General features: G+C 41.6%; 1 protein-coding gene across 2 annotated transcripts in view; it reads right to left on the reverse strand.

Moving 5' to 3' along the window:
• Nucleotides 1-1,476: 1,476 nt before the first annotated feature.
• RNF150 (ring finger protein 150) overlaps nt 1,477-21,660 on the reverse strand; it is a 210,759-nt gene continuing 190,575 nt past the window's right edge. Inside the window, exons 7-8 of one of the 2 annotated variants that reach the window (XM_045018331.1) lie at nt 9,955-10,105; nt 1,477-4,283 (exon numbers count right to left, since the gene is read on the reverse strand). In XM_045018331.1, the coding sequence (XP_044874266.1) occupies nt 9,987-10,105 (119 nt within the window). In that variant the 3' untranslated portion in view covers nt 1,477-4,283; nt 9,955-9,986. Of the gene's footprint in view, nt 10,106-21,660 lie in introns of both variants that reach the window. The other variant, XM_045018330.1, reaches the window with a different exon arrangement.

Consider the following 21,660-nt stretch of genomic DNA (forward strand, 5'->3'; position numbering starts at 1 on the left):
GGCCATTTGCAAAGGCGTTATGATCACTTTCGGCTAGACTGGCACCTCACAGGCTGCCCTGAATATTGATAGTTTCACTGCCCTAGAAGTCACACTTTGGTTCCCACTTCTCCCAGCTCCCTGGCGCAACTCAGCTGTACCGGCTGGTGTGTTAAGGAAGCAGAGCGCCGGGTGCACCCATTCCCCTCCAGCCTGTCAGTTCTTTGGCCTCTGTGCAGGAGATGGAGCAGCTCACCTAGGGAGGCTGCTCCGCCATTGAGGTTGCAACCTGTGACATGGGTAGCCCTTACAGGGAAGTAAAGGGACACCTTGTGCCGCCGACTTCCCTGCCCAAATAGGCTGCTTCACAACTGAGCCCCTAGGAAGAAATTTAAGCAGCCTGCTTTGTGCAGCATTTTGATTCTGATAGGCTGAGGGACCAGGTGACTCAAGGCCAGTAATAAGAAATGGAGGTGTTCATGTTTAGGGTACTGGTCCAGGGAAATTCATCACCTGATGGCGTTCTGGAGGTCTGTGCGAAATGACCTCCATCCAATTTACATGTGTTCATATCTCTAACTCACCACAACTGGAAGTAACTGGCATCTTTATTGGCAATCTCAGGAGAGAAGCATAGAAAATGAGCAGCTTCTAAATTACTGCAGATGAACAGTCCCGGATAGGTTTGGTTAGGCAAGATGAAGTTTGGACTACCATTGATTGGGCAGTATCTTTTTGCTGGCTAAGCAGTGCTTCCTCTCCAGAGATTTCAATCTAACTCTTTTCATATGTGCTAAAATATACTTTTAATTTTCTTAAAGAGAAGTAGTTTCTGCTCATGCCATGATTCGGTATGTAGCAACATAACCCCTGATAAGCTCTCCCACAGCTTGGCACACTTGAATCATGGGGGCACTGATCAAGGCTTCATGTCCATGGCTGTGCGAGAGAGGAAAATGATAGCCAGGGCATCAAGCCAATTCTTCACTTTGAACAGACACATCACATCTTTTACTTCCAGACGGAAAGCATCTGGGGAGGAGAAAGTTCCTCAGTTTAACATCTTCTCCATCTGTGCATTAGCAGCATCGAGCCTGTCTGCTGAGCATAAACATGCTTTGATTATTTTAAAAATAAAAGCAGGGGCTAATTAGTGCAGTAGATTGCTGAATAAGCCTTTCACTCTGGAAAACCTGAGTTCAGATCTTACTTGTGACACAAGTAACGTGAATTCAAACTTCTCCCTAGTGGATGTATTTATCTGGTGCACAATTTGTAGTCTTATCATCAGAAAAATCCAAAGGACTGCAATAGCAGCAGTTGAGTTTCATCAGCAGAACTATTTATTTACTTTTGCCTCGCTGTAGGCTGTGCTACTGATTTCTCTGAACTCCAAACTCAGTTGGAGAAGAACTCAGCAAGAAAGCATTAGAAATTTTCATGTATCAACAAAAGCTGGTTTTACAGTTCTGTTTAGAAATATGAATGACACAGTAATCAGATCCACTTTTATTAAAAAAGTTTCAATAAAATTTCTTAGTATTCACAATCTTAACTTTTATAGCTGCAATATTTAACTAGTACATAACAGAGTCTCACATATTTACATTATAACCCTCTCACAAAAATAGCCAGGTGGTACTACTGAATAATGTTTCCAAATATCAGCCTTAACACTTCAGCATTTCCCCCAACTGTCTATGCTCTTAAGCATTTACAGTATATACTAAAGCAAAATAAAAGTTTGTGCCTCTTGATTTCAGGCAAATCCCTTTAAAGATGATAGTTCGCTGACTCCCACATTTTTCAAGAGATATAAAGTGCATTGAAGGGGGAGATGTATGCATAATAAAACAACAGCGAAGACTTAACTAAAAATTGAAATACATTTGCAATACTGTACAGAAAATAAAGCTTAGAAAAATGTCTTGCTTCACAAACCACTACTGCATTGTTTAGGCAGACAATTCACAGCTAGCAAAGAATGCTTAATTAAAAATTGTCTATGCAAATACCACCATGTAATTCCTTCATGGTTTTTCATTAGATGTTTCACATATCAAAGTGAGGTTGTTTGGATGATAGAAAAATTTCTTAATGCAGAGGTGAAGGGGTAACTTCCATTACAGCAAACATCATAGGCTCTGCAGAAATGGCTTGTAAAGCCAGCTAAAGAGGCTCACTGCAAAATACACCTTAATCATAGCAGGTCTTCAGCAAAACAAAACATACATTTTGCGTGTAGGAACAACAGCCCCTGCATCAGCTTTTAGGGAGGTATGAGAAGCAGGATTATGCTCTAATTTTTAATATTTCACTATTATAATACAGTTTTCTAACTGGAAATAATTTCAGTACGATATGCAGGTCTTTCTCTGAAACACAAAATAAAATACACCAAGGAGTTAAATATTTTATTTTTTCCTTTTATTTTATTTTTTTTTAATTGGCATTTGCTGGTACTGGTCTGCTGGAATATACATCACTAGCTAAAACTGTGGAGCCATTGCCAGAGACCGGAATATTTTTGCTCTGTTCATGAACTGCATGCTAAGTGGATGCCACATTTTTTTTGTTTTTGTTTAAAAACTATTTTAAATAAAAATAATTATTTTCTGGAAATGGATGGAATGTATATTTTGACAAGTACAAAATCATTTTCAATGTTCACTAAATACGAGGAACATCTTGCTAAAAAAATAACTCCTCCCAACCCCGTCCCCTCTTTATATTTCTAATTATAAAATGGTACAGCCATTTCAGGTAACTAACATAAAACAGGAAGTAAGGATGGGAGTATGTACACATACAAAACACTTGGATATTTCACAACTGTAATAACCTTTTACATTCATAGCAAAGAAGTATGTTGATTCTGATGCCTTTTTAAAAATTGTAAGGAAAAATGTTCTCTTCCTTTTTTTCTGCATTCACTCCACCGAATCACAAAGAACATAATTTGAGAAACACGGACTTTTTCAGGTGAAAAGTTCTTTCATTGGCTTTTCTATGAAACTTCACGGCATCCTTAATGCACCTTCCCCTTTTGCATTGTTTTTTAAAATATGGACCACATTTTCAGTTGCTGAAGAACTAGTATTTTTATTGGTGACAAAAATTCCCAGTTGCTGAAGAGTTAGTATTGGTTGTAATGAGTTAGTCCTTTGAAAACTCTAGATGGCAGATTAGAAACTGTGCTGCAGAGGGCGCTCTTCTCCCTAACTATCCACTTCATCAATCAATAAGTACCATCTGGTACATGAACAAATTCCAGACTAAAAAGTCCATCTGGTGTTCTTTTTTCAACCGCAAAAGTATCAATTAGTTCAGGCAACAATGTGCTAAATTAAAAGAACTAGTTGTGTTGGATCAACTGCTGCTATTAGAAAAATGTCCACTAAAGTAACAGTGTCACCCTGTCCTTCCTATCGCTATAAAATATTTCATTATTTAAATTATTACTCTAAGCAAACCAACTAAATTCTTTGACACTAATTGACCAATATATGGTTAACTTCTTTGGCTCTCTAAAATAAATTAGTCAATGCTCAGTTTTCCTTAACAATCCAGCTGTTAGACTGTTGGCCTCATTAGTGTTGATGAGTGCTTAGGTTACCCTGAAACCCTCAAACAACAAGGGCACTATCTTTTACTAAGCATTTAAACTTCATTATGTTGTAGACAAAGATGACTCCCTCATTCTTGTTTACACCGAGGCCTCTTTGCACTGCCAGAGTGGTGTAAAGCAGCTTTAGTGTAAATAAAAATCAGGCCCGATATGCAGTACAGGCCAGATCCAGGGGTGTGGGTAAACTTCATATAGCACATATCAAGGGTGCTATACGAAGTTGGCATAAAGCTCACATTTCCACTCTCATAATCTTGTTCCTATTCTGGGAAGATTGAGGCTCTTGTAATGAGTTAGAGCAACCTAATGGCCGCTCTAAATTATGCCTGCAACATCCACCAGGGCAAAAAATGCAGCTGAGGATTGGTGTTATCCTGGCCTTGGCCCCTTCCCTCTGCAACACAGAAAGCAGAGTGGGATGGGCTCAGAGCCCCTATATCATCTGTGTGACTCTGGAAGATCAGTCTTACACTAGAGTGATTCCCTGTGGGCTGGTTAAGATGCTGTAAGGCCAAAATACACTTGGGGTATGGTGCAAAGTGGACGCATCACACCAGAAAATCTGATGCTAAAATTTCAGTTTGTAAAGTCAGATCAACTTGGATACAGCATATATTCATGATGCCATGGCTTGGATTTGCATCCTTCTCTTTTACAGATATCTGCAGAAACATCCCTATCAGAGGGAAAAAAAACATTACTAATAAAAGAGAAATAAAAATCAGTAAGTGATCATTTGCCAGTGCCGACCTTTATATGCCCAGACCACATGGCCATATCCTTATAGCTCATTCTGGCCTATTTGCTTAGCCCTAAACTTTCCTAGGGACAGTTACTGGTTAGGAACAAGCCACCTATAAATAAAATCTGGGCAATTCACAGCTGCTCAGCTGAAATGCATTTGCCTTCGCTGTACATAACATGCATTGTCATTACAACACTGACCACTTGTCAAGACCAGGATTTGCATCCTGTGTTATATAAAAGCCTGTGCCCTGATCGTTGCCTTTTAATCACAAATTTTCCTGGCAGAAGTAATGCAACATATATTAAACAGAGAAAATTCATAGGGAAGTAGGTCTGAAAATCTACACAAATAAATTACTGCACTCTAAGGTTTCTACATTGAACAGAAACTGCAAATAAAATCCATATTCTGGAAAATCAGTAGCTGATGTTTGCTAATTAAGGGCACATACATGTGTAAAGCAGTCTGCAAATGCCTGTCAGGGAAATTCAGCTCTGTTTGAATAATTGAAGAATTCATAATTAGACAAGATGGTTTTGATTCAGAAGAGGAGGAAGGTGAATAAAATAACAGAAACCTGAGATGGCCCTAAACCAAATCTTGGTTCCTGACACCTTCAAACTTTGAGATAGTTCAAATTCCGATCTGGATCTGAAGTCTGTTACTTGGGCCCACCTCTATCAGAAATGAGACTATATCACTAACTATTCATGTAACAAGTGACAAGTTCCTATTTAAATACTAACCTCTTACAACTGCTTCCTGTGGGCTGGATCCACATCTCACTGAAGTCCATGGAAAGCTTCCTATAAAGGTCCTAGGTCCACTTCCTAACAACGCTATCACCTTGGTGATAGGAACCAAACCCTCCTCCTTGCTTTCCCCATGTATGAATTCAATAGTTTTCAATTAAACTAGCTTTTTTGTGTCACTATCTCTAAATCAAAAACTGACTAAATTGCTATCTCCCGCTGTTTTCATTACAATTCATTCTTAAAAATCATATTCTGTCTGTGCACATACACATGTGGATTCAATACTGTAAAGACCAGGAAGATTAAATCAATTTATTCTGTCTACAAATTATTGACCTATGATTGTCCCAGTGCTTCCCCAAGTTCTAAAACTACCGTAAATCAGAAAAAAAGTAACATTTCATGTCAATTTTTCAGCCCCTTGCAGAATGGGTGAGCCAGGGAGAATTGATGTACAGCTGGCACATGGCACAAGACCCATATTTGTGTTCACAAACTAGCATTTGCATGTGTAAATTGGGTATCCTGTGAGTGCATTTTTTTTCCAAGTGCAGGGTTTTGTCTATGCACATTTTACATGGTTCAAGCGCTCAACTGGTCTTTTTGAATGTAGCTTAATTAAACCCACAAAAACCATGAGAAATTTACAGTGTGGGCTCTGTCTGCCCAAATTCACATCTTCAACTGCTGGTCCCTGAAGAGTCTTCAGGCTTCCTAAGTTACACAGCTGCAGAGGTTACTGCTTATCCAAAGGAGAAACAACCCCCTCAGTAACAATCTCTGCATTACATGGCTGCCCAAGCCTGGGCCTTCCCCAGAGGTGAAGTCACAGTCTCTGATCAGCTCAATGGCTTCTGGGAATGGTGCTGCAGAATACTGAACAAGGTCAGCAACTGGAAGACATTTTAAAGGGTTGTGTTAAAGGTATTATTCGGTATGAAATTCATCCAGGGAGAAGCTAAAGATTTCTCACCATTCACCCACATTGTGAATGGGAAATCAGAGAAACGCTCACGTGGATGAAAAGAACAGCAAAAGAGGGGGAGAAGCAAGAGGATTCTCTTCCCACAATAAGGATTTTCTTTTCTTTGGCCTGGTCTACACCTAAAATTTAGGTTGATCTAGATATGCTGCTCAGCAGTGTGAACAGTTCATGCTCTTGAGAGATGTAGTTAAGCTGACCTAAGCCTCAGTGTAGACAGCACTTGGTCAATGGAAGAATTCTTTCATCAACCTCGCTACTGTCCCTTGGGGAGGTGGATTAACTACAGTGATGGAAGAACCCCTTCCATTACTGTACTGAGTGTCTACACTACAGCTCAACAGTGGCACAACTGCAGTGCTGCATCTGTAGCATTTCTATTGTAGACATACCCTTAAAGCATTGATCTGTCTCCCCAGCCAGTGACACTGTGCAGGAGGTTACTCTAGCCCTAGGAGTAGCTAGTAACTCCCATGGACTTTGCAGTGCCAGCAGGTATGGTGGTGGTGAAGAGAAACAGACAGTAGACAGAGCGTTACAATCTGAGGGAGGAGAACTATTTCCATGAACACACCATTTCCCTAGGGCAGGCTGACTTGTTTCCTGGATAGGAGGTAGGCTGCCTGTACAGCCAGCATCTGAGGCCCAGAAGTCAATGGATATTCAGTGCTGGACTGAGCCTTTAATACTGAACCCCAATATTAAATATAATGGTAGGCAGAAATTACAGGGAGGTCCTAGCAGGGGGTAATCTTGCAAAATATTCCCCAATCTTGCAAATTCTTATGTACATGCTTAATTTTACTCGCGTGAGTAGCCTCATTGAAGTCAATGGGCTATTCCTATGAGTAAAGTTAATTATCTCTATAAATATTTGTAGGATTGGGGCCTATATGCATTACAGTATACCGCTGCACAGTACAATGAGTTATGCAGAGTTAGTCTTAACACTAACTTCCCTGATTTTGTGGGTTTAATAACGTAATGTAATAATCTTTCAGCCAAAGATTCCCAAGGTGCTTGACAGATTTCAAATACAAAGAACACTTTATCAATCAGGTCCTGATTTAGGAAATCATCCCCATGCACGATATGTACTTAGCTTTAAACATGTGCCTAAGTCCCAACCAAATCAAGGGGTTAGGGTTTTCTTTCATCCCTCACAGAAGTACTGACCTCACCTGTCTTAATGTTGGGATCATCCCAATATGGAGATGGCTAGAGATAACTGGTAACGCTCACCCTTGACATTAGTTTAACAAAAGTTTTGTAATAAAATAAATGCTTTGAGTCACCTACACTGCAATCCATGCTCCGGCTTTAAGGATGATTCTAATTGTTCTGTCTATTCATGGTTTGCAAATATTTGATGTTAAGGGTCACAGTCAACTTAAACATCATGTTTCTGTCAGAACCGTTTTTTAAACTTACTCTTGATCCAAGTAACACTTAAGATGACTATCACTGGGAGAGATTAGTGAATTTTCTCTCTCTCTACTTTATCAGTTTGTTTACTTTGTGTATTGAGAGCTCTTTGTGTATAATCAGTTTCCTTATTTCCCCTGTATAGCCATTTTAGGTGAATTTCATCCCTGTGCAGAAGGCCTATGCATCACTTACATCCCATTTCAGTATTATTTCTAGGGCTTAAGTGGGGCTTATGTGCTGCCTTGTGCCCAAGGATGTACTTCACTCTGTCAGTCACATTCCCCTGAGGTTAGTGTGAATCTTTCACAGAGAAACAGCGAACAGAAAAAGTTCAAAAAATATTATAAAACCACAAATATTGGCAATGGTGACCCGAAGCAGGTGAAGAGTCTGACACTATCTTTAGCTTGTTTTTCAAACTGATCAGATTTCCAATTGACTATGTCCCTTTAATACAACAAAAAGATACATTTTAAAAACTGTTTATAAAAAGGTAATGGTGTGTGCACCGGCCACAGTTTTGAATTGTCATTAGCTAGGGTTATTTTGCTGAAAGCTCCTAGTTCACTTGTGTGGACTAAGAATACTCAAAATTTCATCTACAAAACGAACTGAGTCATAACCGGACAAAAAGAGTCCAGCAAACCCTCTCTCTCCCTCCTCCCCACCCATCCTGTAATTTAAGAAAGAATCAACTAGCTTTTTAAAAAATATATTGTTAAACTCCTCCTACTGCAAGACCTCACGTGCCCATGTGTCAACAGGGAGTAAATTTTTAGAGTTAAAGTATAAATGCCTGAAAAGAGGAGATTAAAATGGCAATGCTGAAATAACATAGTGGCATTTTGAGATTCTGCTATAATACAGTTAGATGAAAATAGTTTTCCTTTCCTTGCAATTTGTATATGAGCTGTGTGCTGTTGATTCTACTGACCTGCTCAAGAGGGGGGTAATGTGATTTAAATCATGTGACTGTCAAAAGAAAATGTTCACTCTCTTATAAACAAAAAGCTGAAAGTCCTCCTTTGCACTTGAATATTTTGACTGAAACATAAAATTGCCCCCTGAATAATTACCAATAAGTGGTGCATTTCTGTAAGTCATAGTTGAAGACAGGCTAGTAATAGTTAAAGACTTTTGTTTTGGCATTGATACGATGCCTTAATGTTTAATCTATCAGCCAGAAACAAAACTGAATTCTTCTGTTGAAATTTTTTTCAGGTTCAAATATACGAGTAGCTCATCTGACTCGTACAGCCACATTCAGAGGTCTCTAGAAAGCAGTGAACTGAAGATTCACCTAAATCCTTGTGTTTGCTAACAATTCTGTGCAAAATTGCACTTAAAAATATGAAGGTAAACAATTTGTCCAGCTGCTCTTGGTTTAACTATTTATTCTGGAAACTGACATTGTAATCGTCTTTGCAGTTCAGACTTTTTCTAAAAGTATTTCCATCAGCCACAAATACCACATGAGTATTACCAAGTGCCCTCTTGAAACTGCTCACTCATTGGTCTGCTGATTTTTGTTTTTAAATTTAAGGAAGTACCTGATTTTAAACTAGATCCTGTTTTCCAGCTACTGAACAAGGAAGTCACAAGGAAGGCCATTAATACCAGAGCTGTCAATGGCAGAAAATATAGCAAGTACAGGATGAAGTTTAGTGCCATTATTTCTCTCTCTTACACGTTACTGTCTGTGCATTTAATTGAGCTCTGTAAGTGGAAGCCAACATAATGCAGTTTTAAACAACAAGACACCAATGTCAATTAATTGGGGGCTTCAACTCACATGGGTAAAGGCCTCTTGAAGATATAATCTCCAAGACCCACTTTAAAGGTTTTAAAATCTTAAAGAAAATAGGCTTCATATTAATAGAGAGTGCTGAAGCACTGTTTCTTTTCAAAGCCATGCATACTTCATGCAGAAACGTCAAGGCAATAATAAATCCTGGAGACAGATCATGAAATGATCAGAGAAGAGGAATTCAAACTTCCAGACTGAACTCTTGGAAAAGCTGGGGTCAGTCAACGAAAAAAACCCAGTGTCCATCGATAATCAACTATAAATAAACATCTTCTTTTAAAAAAAGAATGAACAAGAGTAGAAAACACTCACGCTGTCATTTCAGTTGTACACTTACGAGCCACTGAAGAGGTACAGGATTGCTTTTAAGCGAGTGGGAAAACAATAAGCTGTCATCTTCCACGTGAACAAAATAGACACATGTAGATGATGAAACTGCATCCAGGTAGACACAACTGTTGCTATTGCTTTTTCATGACCATCTCAGAAAGGAGTGCTGGATTGATAGTGCTCTAGAGGGGTGTGTGTGTGTATAAGTGTGTGTGTATATGTGTGTGAGCGTGAGAGAGAGTATGTGACTGGTCCAAATTCTAGAAAGTTGACTCTGTCCCTGCCCCTCATGCCTACCCTTTAGTTTAGTAGGGTTTTCTGCTTGTTTTTCAGGATTTCACCTCTTCGCAGTCTTGGTCAGTGGAAAGCTCCACATCAGACAGTCCCACCTCCATCGCCATAATCAATGATATATCAGAATCACTGCTGACTGCTGGCTCCTGTTCACCTGGAAGAAGACAAGAAAAGGGACTAATGTTCAAGTCTTTATGTCGAAGTTTACCACAGTCAGTTTACCACAGATATTTAAATCCAGAGAGAAGCCCACAATCTAGATCCAAGCTTCCCCAGTGTTTGGATCCTGGAGTCTCGTTCTATTCAATCTCTGTCTAAGATGTTTTAAAAATCAACAAACTCCGGCCAAGAGTGAAGATAGGCTAACAAAAACTTCTGCCAGACTCTTCCACTTCTGAAAAGGTTCCTGTAGAGCTGCTAGTCTCCATGACCTTCCTGCTATTCTACTGACACTTCCTCCCAATACACATCACCTACCCCACATCTTTCTCCTCTCAGTCTTTCAGGTGTACTCTGGCAGCTCCTGACCCATCAGTCCCAGGGTTTCTCCTTAATTCACCTTGATCCCAACTAAATTTAGAAGCAGATCAATTAACCTTCACCTGACTGCAAGTCACCTTATGCTCTATGTTTAGGAAGAACACCACCTTTTTGGTATGATCCTGCAGCCCATATTGTATGTGTATTTCAACACTGATGAAGCCAATGGGAGATCTGCACAACAAAAGACTGCAGGATCAAGCTAATATATTGAGGACAAATAAGAAAACCATCATGTCCTGGTCTTTGGGAGGAGATGGAGGGGACAAGGGAAGGGAGACTTCCTGAGGCAACAGGTCACTTGGGTGGCCAACTCCAATCAACAGTGTGGATCTTTCGCAAGAAGGCTGCAGTTTCATAATTGCCACTATAATTAAACAGATTTGACAGTGTTTCACTGTTATGAGACAGTGTAAAGTTGTGGTAGTTCTTCCTTTCTAAACTTCATTTCTAGAGCTGATGACTGAACCATAGAATCTGAGCTAGACAGAAATTTAAAACAAAAAGTCTAAAGGTGGATGTGAGATTGTCATGAGGTCATGAAATGATACCTCAATCAAACCACAAAAGCAAAAAATACAGTATAATTTACCCTAAAGTAAATGAGTACAATCCCTTTTCATCCTCCTCACAACAACTACAAGATTCTAACTGTGATTATTAAAGAAAAGGTGTGTCTATTGTTGCTTGTACTACCATCAGACTTGATATTTTGGCAAGAAAAATTAACAGCTGAGTTAGTGCATACTCAAACAGTTACTGCATACCATTTCCTCCCTGCAACTTTTCACCTTAGATTTTTATACATGTTGTAATTGTAAGACAAAATAGTCTGACACACAAGTATATCTATCCGTATAAACTCATCTCTATCGATACCACGGTAGCCAAAAGCTTAAATATTACTACTGGAGGGAAAAGGAGTATTTACTGAATGAATAATCTAGAGTGCAAACATTAATGGACTTTAATTACATTAGATTGTTGGATTATTTGTTAGACCAAACAGTAAAAAAGTATAAAGGTATATTTCACTGAGACCGCAAACAACATCTTTATTAATAAAAACTGCCTAAGCCTGAAAGAACCTTTCCAGAATACTGATATATTAATGTATGTTTCATAGTTTAGGATTTTTTAAAAATAAAATGATAATCAAAACAAATTGACATAATATATTGCATTTTACATTTAATTGACAATATATTCCATTGTTCATATGGTTTAACCACATTAAAAGTCAGCTGGAGGATTCTCAAGACAAAAGTAATTCTAACCTGAACTAGATGTGAGGTAAAGATGAACTAGCTGATTTTCACCACCTATACACAGGTATTCTGAACAACCATGCTGACCCTTCCATACAGATGTCACATCATCATCTAATAAGTACTTCTGGTGCTGTTTTTTCCAGGGAGAGATGGCAGGACCTTGACAGTGTCCAGAGCAGGAAGACAGAGCAGTGATGATGGTAGCGCTATGACTCACCTACAGACTTCCTAACATCCCCATGTTCAGAGGTGCGAGAAATCTTTTCAAACCTGTTCACTTCTATTCTGTAATAAAAGGCTTATTTTCCTTTGGCAAAAAAAAAAAATCACAGTAGGAATTGAAATACACCGGGTAAAATTAATCATTGTTTAAAAAACAATAAACTGCTGCCCAAGTACAGTCATTTTACAATGACCTTCCTTGTTATGGAAATAGAATCCAATCAGACTAATGACGCAAGGGGTCATAATAATTAACACTTGGACAATGCTTCCAAGATGTAAAGTGCTACGTAAGTGCTGAGTAGCATTAATATTTCCTTTTTCATTCTTTCAGGGGATTAGCTCATCTGCGATCAAAGCAGAAGTTAAAAAAACCTAAAGCTGTAGCCGCCCATTTCAATACAGTGAGAAGAACGTGGCAAGGAAGAAATTAAGGTTGTGGACAGCCAGGATTTTTGTCTTGTTTCTTCACAGTGACACTGCATTCCACTTAATGGGCTCAGTGCTGAACTTCCTTTGACAGGTGAGAACAATGCAAAAGAGCAGATGGATCTCTGTGCATTTAGTGCCTGCTCCAGCGCCAGTAAAGCAAAGAGGGCTGCAACCACTGACTGCAATAGGCATTGTCTCAAACCCTATAAAGTCAGCATAAGATACACCAGACACCACTTAGTTCTGGCAGCTCTCCATGTACAGATCTGGCTGTGACCAGGGTTCCTGCATTGATGCTTTCTATGCCAATATGGTCAGTGTTCCACTCAGACCTGTGACCATATATAAGTCTCTCCGGAAATATTGTTTACCAATTGCATCATTTGGGCTCCACAGTGAAGCATGGACTTCCTAGCCATTTCTTTACCAGACGTGCAATAGCGCTGACAGTGAGTTTTGCAGAATGAAGGAGTAAACAACTTTTGCCTTAACTGCACGCTCCAAACACCTTAGTTGTATTTGTGTCCCCATTTCTCATGTCCTGTTTGTGACTACAGTGATCATAAGTCACACATAGCCCAATGTAGCGGGCCGGTGTGGCTCCCCTCCTCCCCGGAGAGGGTTGAGCCCCGGACACAGGAAGGGGCGGGGCTACAGCAGGGTGAGCCCGCCCCTCAGAGGGTCAGGCGGCGACCCGGAAGAATAAAAGCCGGGCCTCCCAGCTCAGTCAGCTCTCAGCCACCGGGGAGAGCAGACCTGCCTGAGGGAGCTCCTACCGGAGGAACCACTGGAGCCCCGAGCGACTGCCTGGACTGGACGGAGAGCACCCTACCTCGCTCCTGGGAAGACCAGCCGGAACTCCCCCGCGGCACCTACGACGAGGAGCCTGGGGGAACGCCCCAGCTGCCATGCTGTTACCCCGAGGAGCCCCCGGGGCAGGATTGGCTGGACTTCCCTAAGGACCTACCAGACCTACCCCCCAGCCCGGGTTGGGACGAGCCCATGCAGTGGGACTTCCCGGGGCGAGACGCCGTGGACCAGGTAGGCCAAGAGGGGGATAGTGGAAGTGGCCCGGGGGCAGCTGACCTCAGTCAGGCTGCTGACCAGACTGAACCCATGTCAGTGTGTTGCGGTCAGGATCCCCACTGACCGGCAGCGGTGAGGACCGCTGCCTAGGGCCCCGGGCCGGGACACAGTGGAGTGGGTGGGCCTGTGTCCCCCCCTGCCACCCCACTCACGGGTGGCAGTCGTCCCGCTCTACCTACTGGCTCAGCCTGCCGCAAAAGGCCTGAGCCCCTGTACTGCTTGCTACTGGCTCAGCCTGCCACAAGAGGCCTGAGCCCCTGTACTGCTTGCTACTGGCTCAGCCTGCCACAAGAGGCCTGAGCCCCTGTACTGTTTGCTACTGGCTCAGCCTGCCACAAGAGGCCTGAGCCCCTGTACTGTTTGCTACTGGCTCAGCCTGCCACAAGAGGCCTGAGCCCCTGTACTGTTTGTTACTGGCTCAGCCTGCTACCAAAGGCCTGAGACCTATTTAGACTGTTTGTCGCCCAGCCCCTGCACCAGGGGGCCTGGGCCTGTCCTAGCCTTAAAGAGACAGGACAGAACCCCTGTGAGACAAGCGGGCCGGTGTGGCTCCCCTCCTCCCCTCAGAGGGTTGAGCCCCGGACCCACCTGTTACACCCAATTTACTAAGAGTATTTGTGCATTAACACATTATTAGCACAGCTTTATGTGCCTGACGCAGTGTTGCCAACTTTCATGATTTTATTGCAAGTTTGTCATATTTAATACATTTTCTTAAAGCCCCAGCTCCTAGAGTCAGGTGAGAATCTTAACTTTCATTTAAAAAAAACAAGTAAGTTTCTAGCACTTATGGTAGCAGAGAAAACTTGAAAATGTGAATGCTAAAAGCTCAAAAACAGAAGGCAAATAAAAAGAACCCCAGTTTATTATTTGTAGGCAATCTCATATTTGGGAGGCTTGACTCATGATTTTTGCCTGCATAGGGTTGACAATTTTGCTTGCCAATGTGCACTGTAACATTTTACACTTTAAATTGCAGCATTTTGTGACTGAGGCACGCTGCTGAGTGAAGCAAAAGGCACCTCACAAGCTGATTTTACCACCTACAGTGGGTAATGGTAGACCTCATTCAGAACACCAGTGTCACTTTCCTTTCACTTCTAAGAGAAGTAATACTACATGTCACAGCATGCTGCCTTTCCCTGCCTAATTCTGTATAGGCAATTTCTATTCAGTTGTGTTCTCAGACACATGATGGTATGAAAAAGAGGAAATAAAACCAAAGAATGTTTCTAACCTTTACTGCACCTGACTTCACTTTGCTGTTACCCTAATGATACTGCTATGTATGATTGCATGTGGCCTGGCTGCCCAAACTACCTGACCCACCGAGCCGCATATGACAGACAATCTTCAGAAGTTTGAGAGCTGGGGTGCTCCTGCTGGGGCTTGAGGCTTCAGCCCTGGCGGGAGGGGAAGTCTTGGAGCTTCAGCCCAGTGAGAGGCGCCTGCAGAGGCTCAGGGCTTCAGCTGCTTTTGCTGCTGCTTCTCCCCAATGAGCTAAAGCAGAGACCCCTCCCTGCAGCACCCAGCTGTTGGTCACTGCCTCTCCACATGGAGCTTACACCAGGGAGCTGAAGAGAGAAGCCTCTGAAGGAAAGAGGAGAGGGTGCCTGGGGTCATGTGACTCAAGCTGTTGGGAGGGCTGAACTTTTAAATTGTGCCCCTGCCTCTTAGAAAGCAGGACTTGTCTCTGGCAGAAGTCCCTAGCCCCATGACTCCACTGCAGGGCAGAAGCCTTGAGCTCCCACCCCCTTCCCCAGTCTGTTAGCTGGGAATGATGAAGCGTGGGGGGCTCCGGGAGCCACGGTTTGGCCACCCTGGCATATGGCTTAGTTAATATAACAGTGATACAGACAGCCTTCATCTGCTTGCAAAATTATTAATAAAAATAGTGGTTACATTTGTTAGTACTAATTGCAAGCAAACTATGGACAGATAATATTTACCTTGGTGGTTTAAAAACAGGAAGATTGCCGATTTTGCAGTCTATTCTAACCCTATGATTAACAATGCTTATCCATGGTTAAAGATTTGCCCAATTCTATACAAATATTGAAAGTTTTTTTGGGGAAAAATTCTTAGTAAAAAGAAAGTTAGAAATATGGGTTTTTAAGGATCTGTCCTAGCTCATAACATTCTGGGATGGAACGGGACAAACAGTCAATTGTGGGCAGAAGGGTGCCTTTACAAAAAAAGACCACATGTTCACTGCCAAGGAAGAATCTCATGTGTTTGCAAACAGACATTCATAGTCACAGATCTGGGACTTATGTAATTATCCAATCCATGATCAAACCCGAATGTTTTAGTCATGCAGATGTGGTAGTTTTTGCACACACAAAGGTAGATCGGTCCCTTTTGGTAGCTGCAGTTGATACGAAGGGGACAGAGAACGACCCTAATAATGCAGCTGGGAATCCCTGACTGGTTTAAAGCTGTTGTAGCTAACTCTACATCACCCATTCCCAACCCCTTCGTATAGTAGCTATTCGTGGAGTATGGCTGGAGCATTCCACTCAGGCAGTCCTGGATCTCTGAAATAGGCCTTGTGGATCCTTCTAACCAGTGCAAGTTAGGGCAGCCCATAGGCTGCTCCTACATATACCAGTGGCTAAGCCATCCCCAGTTGCCCCTAACTTCAGTGGGATGGAAAGGTAGCAGAACCTGAGTGTTGGACTCAGTGGGAGCATGCACATTTTTGCCATTATGACCAGTGAGGCCACACACTGGAAAAATTGCTCCAAATACCATATACCAGAAAACTTAACTACTATAGATTGTTCTCTATGCTAAAGGGTAGATAGATAAATCTTAAGATTTTTGCCATTTTCCCTTCTCCAGGCCTTCAGGTAGCACTCTGTTGTTATGCCCTCTCTTGAGGAAGCAGGGGAAGTATTGTTTATTACACTTTAAATGAAAGTTGTCACCAAGGGTATAATTCTGCTGTCAAAAGAGTAACTCAAGCCAAACTGCTTTTTTTCTTGTGGATTAAAAACCTGGGCCAGAGCAGTAAACTATTCAGTAGGAAGTTGATCTCCATTCCCTTATATTTTAGTAATGGCCCATGAACTAATTCAGCTTACTAAGGAGTCCAATCTTTCATACACACAATTAATTTTATAAAATAAAATATAAATTAAACTGATGGCACAAAACCTACTGGGGGCAAATGTTTTTTTTAATCGTATGACAGTCACCTGAATTAGGAAGTAAGAAAAAACTTGTAGGGGGCAACTTACTTCTAAAATTATGTGCAGACAATGCTGCCTACCATACAATGTAGGCTTCTATTTGTGCTAAATACACTTTTCTTGGGTTGCCCTCTGATGTTTTAATTAATGCTGCAATTCCTGACAGAAGATAATAAATGTTTGACTTTGAAGGCATATTATATATATATATGCCTTCAAATGCATTGATTTCATCGTCCAGTCAGAGAGTTTACAACTACAGAGTTTATTACATTACTTAGGCCAGGTCTTCAGCTGGTATACATTGATAACTGAAGTCAATGGAGCCCTTCATCTAAAAATCTAAACATACACTGTATCTGACAGGATCTCATACTGCCATCTCATGAAACTCATCCAGTTTCAAAACTGTTTATTTTATGTAGGGGTGGAATTAAACCTGCCCCCCCCCACCCACATACACTCTCCAACTATGGGGAAGTTTGGATCCAGAGCTAGACAGAGATCCCAACTTTGCAGTTTCTGCTCATTTCTAATGTGCAGCTCAAATTTAGCTTTAAGGCATTACCTCAGGTTAGGTGACATATGGAAGCAACCTGCCCCAAAGGGAAATTGAAGACAGAATTGCATCTTGGAGCCCTGGGGGCCAGAAAATATGGCTGCTACACCGACCTTTGTCCACTGTCCTCTGTGTCTGGTTAGCTTTTCTGGCTGGCGTAAGGAAGAGTGGATGTTGATCTGCCTCTTTTCCAGAGGTTAGTTCCAACAGCATTGCTAACTCTGCAGTCTCCTTGGACTCACTGAGCCACATTCTGCTCAGTATAAATCCACATTAACTCTGCTGATGTCAATGGTATTATTCTGGTGAAAATCTGAGTAATCTTGATGAAAATCTGATCTATTGTGTTTGGTCACCAAGCAGAGAGGTAGGACTGAGAAAGGAAAAAAAAAATACTCCTCAAGCCCTCTCCCTCCTTTTCATACCCAGAGAGGGGCCAGGACCAAACTAGTCCTTTATGTATATTACTGTCACTGTCACCCCTCTGCTGAGCAGGTGCAGATATTGGGGCCTGGCATGTTGGTTTTCTGTTGCAGAAGACTGTCAGTCCTATGGAGTTAAGGCATTTTCTTAGTGTACATTATATACGCTTACACTATATACTCCAGTCCTGCAACAGAGGTGGTCACAAATCGCACACAGGCAACCTCATCTTTCAGAAATCTTAACCAAGGCGGCAATGACCAGTTCCCAGGAAGAAATTATGAGTCCAGAACTGATTTTTGTTAGTGAGATTAAAATGAGAGTTTATTGTTCACCACTCTCAATACAACTGCATCACAAAACTAATAACTATATCAGACTGTACCCTGCACACATGCTAAGAATTTTTTTTGTAAGAGTATGCTTAACAGTGCCATCTGGTGACTCCCTCCACAACAGTAGCAATAATGAATTTAATAAAACTGCATGCTAATGAGCTGTTGGTAAAGGTCTCGGTTACAAACTTGTCCTGGGGTATGTGTGAGGGGGGAAGTATTATAAAACTTCTAACAACATGTTTCTGTACACTGGAGCTAACAATGTTGATGGAGACATTTAGATGTCTACAAAAGGAGAGCAAAGGAGTGGGGGAAATGCTTCAGAATCCAAGATACTGAGGAAAATGGTGAAGCTGCTATACAACCTCTGAGATAGGGGCTATCAAAAGAATCTTTTCGATGGTAGGGAAACTATCAGGAAAATTACCAAGAGCTATGGAGGTGGAGACTAGAATCTTTTCCATACAAAATGAGACTGAGATCTAATTGAATGTAACTACCCACAACAAGGCTCTGGAGCAGGGATGGCCCATCTGTGGCTCTGGAGCCACATGCGGCTCTTCAGAAATTAATATGTGGCTCCTTGTATAGGCACCGACTCCTATACAAGGTACGGGGAGGGGGGGTGCTGATTGGTGGGGCTGAGAGTGAGTGGGAGGGGGGAGCTGATGTGGGGGGGGCTGCTGACTTATTACTGTGGCTCTTTGGCAATGTACATTGGTAAATTCTGGCTCTTTCTCAGGCTCAGGTTGGCCACCCCTGTTCTGGAGGATAAAATGACCTTATAGATGACTGAAAACAGAGGGTGCAAAAATAAAATTGTGGGCGTTCCTGAAAAAATGGAACATAATGACCTGAAACAATTCATACTAGGTACAATCTCACACTACCATCAACTCTTTATGTTTGACTTGTGTAAATTTCTGGGAAATTGGGAGAGTCCATAGATGGGCCTGGCGAGTTTCCATAAAGAGATCAAATATGGGAGTGAGCTCTCAATACAACCAGGGAGCAAAAATTATACTGAATGAGAAGAGACAAGATTATTTCTTCCACGAATCCTTGCTATATATGAATCCTTGATAGAATTTGTCTCTCTCTCGACTATATGAGCCTGATCCCAACTATGATATACCAGTTTTATGCCAGTATGATTCCACTGAACTCAGTGTTGTCAACACTGTCATGGGCACAGACTGTTAATTAAAATACTTCCTTCTAAGTGTAGTAGACACCTGAAAGACACTTTCACTTTCAGTGTGTCTGATGTAAACTTCATAAGGAGTCATAATATAGGAGTGATAATTCCCTAGTAAAATCAGTATGCTATATATGGAACCATTCTGGCAATTTTTGATTACGTTGAAAAAGATGTGTTGAATCCCTGGAAGAAACATCTAAAGGCAAAAAAGTTTAGGAAGTGTTCTCTCGGAGTTTAATTTATATTGGAAATTAAGCTCTAGGGATTCAGAATGCTCCAGAAGTGCTGTAAAATATGTTACTGTGCAGCAACTAATCATATGCATGCAATAGTCTAAGGATTTGGATTAAGGGTCCCAGAACCAATTTCTCTGTTTTAATACTGGATTAAGGCCTGATTTTTCCCCCCTTGGTTCTTAAACTTAGTTTCAGCTACCTCCATTTTGGGTTCCAAATCCAATATCTGTAAAGGAAAACAAATCAATTTTCTTCTACAAGGGTTAGATTACCACATACTGCAATTCTCAGAGGAATTATGCCCATGGGTTATAGCTATGATTCCAGCATAAAGTACATTCTACGCTATCAAAAGAGCAATATATTGATGCCAGACACCACACAATCAGTCTTTCCTGTTGTCCCACCAGAATTTGTGACTGAAAATGTGCCCATATTGTCTTTTTATGTTCAGTTTTACACCTAGGGTGAAATCCTGGTCCGAATGAAATCAATGGCAAAACTCCTACTGATTTCACCTTTGGGGTACGTCTTCACTACCAGCCGGATCGGCGGGTAGCAATCGAATTCTCGGAGTTCGATATATTGCGTCTCATCTAGACGCGATATATCGAACTCCGAACGCGCTCCCGTCGACTCCGGAACTCCACCACCACGAACGGCGGTGGCGGAGTCGACGGGGGACCTGCGGACGTCGATCCCGCGCTGTGAGGACGGGTAAGTAACTCGAACTAAGGTAGTTCGACTTCAGCTACGCTATTTGCGTAGCTGAAGTTGTGTACCTTAGTTCGACCCCCACCCCCGCTAGCGTAGACCAGGCCTTAGTCTTTATTTACTAATAACATGATGATGATGCAACAACACTCCTTCCCCTGCAGTAAACTATCAACCTGCAGAAATGGAGCTGCGTGAACCCAAAGAACTTTAGTTCTACTGTTCTCCACAAAGATCCATAATGCTGACCAGGAATTCATACTGCAGCTATTCTATCTGAAAGGGCTAGTGGAGCACAGGGACATTTTCTTCTGGCCAGCCACACGGGGAGATGGCTGTCTTCTTCCCACTGTCCACACTCCAGCAATGGGCTCCCAGAATGCGGGGTACTGTGATGTGGAGACAATGATGATGCCTGTGCTGTCACAAAAGTGTCTATCTCAAATTCAATGTTGGGTTCATTTTGAGGGATGTAAATACAGATGATTTGGACAGATTCATGTTTACGCCCTATTCATTCACCCAGTCCTGGTAACACTATGGGATACTCGTATCAAATGATGGTGCTACATCTAGAAGAATGGTGTTGAGGAAGGGTAGGTGGAATAGGGGGAAGCCAGAACTGTTCCCCAACCCATCTTCCCTCTGTTCCACCTACCCTTTCTCAACACCATTCTTCTAGAATCCATTAAATCCTGCACACTGTGGCCAACATTTTCAAACCTAAAGTTAGGTTCCTAAATCCATATTTAGGCTTCTAAACAACAATGGCCTGTTTTTTATCTGCGGCTCCCGAAGGGATTTGTGGGTGCTTAGCATTCCTGAAACTAAGGCTACTTATATTTAGGACCCTAACTTTAGACTTTAAACTATTAGGCCATATGTTACATTGACTCTACCCCATTGCCCACCCAGATTGATATATTCTGCACAAATTCAGTGACCTACCATGAATATTTAAATAAGTGAATGTATTTTCCTTGATAAGAAATGTTTAAGATTACAAAAAGATAATATTTTACACAGATGCTTAATAACTCAGGCAACCATGTTTCTAGGTCAATTGCCAGAACAGTCCTGATGTACTACTATGTGCTGCCATCTCAAACAATAAACATCAGCATTACTGGTCCTATTTTAAGACAGTCTCTCAACAATGAAATACTTTTTGTTATTATTTTCAGCTATGGTTGAAAGATAGTATCAAAACTGGATCCCTTACTCATGGAAATAGTCACATCTGATAACCATGGGACCTCTCATGTGTGCAAAGGAAGCAGGCTTTAGTTTAACATCCACCCCGTCCTCAGGAAAAAGAAGTTCTGCAAAAGTCCTACTGAGACAGAAGTCAGGTGCAACACTGGGAAAAGTTACATACATTTGTTCCCCACATTGTCCACAAAAGACTTCAAGAATAATTGCACAGAAATGCATTCTATTGTGGAGAGAGGATCAGTTTTTATACTACCTCAGTCCGGCCCTTCCTGAGCATA

The sequence above is a fragment of the Mauremys mutica genome, chromosome 5 (assembly GCF_020497125.1).
Source record: "Mauremys mutica isolate MM-2020 ecotype Southern chromosome 5, ASM2049712v1, whole genome shotgun sequence".
In the NCBI taxonomy this organism is placed as follows: domain Eukaryota; kingdom Metazoa; phylum Chordata; order Testudines; family Geoemydidae; genus Mauremys; species Mauremys mutica.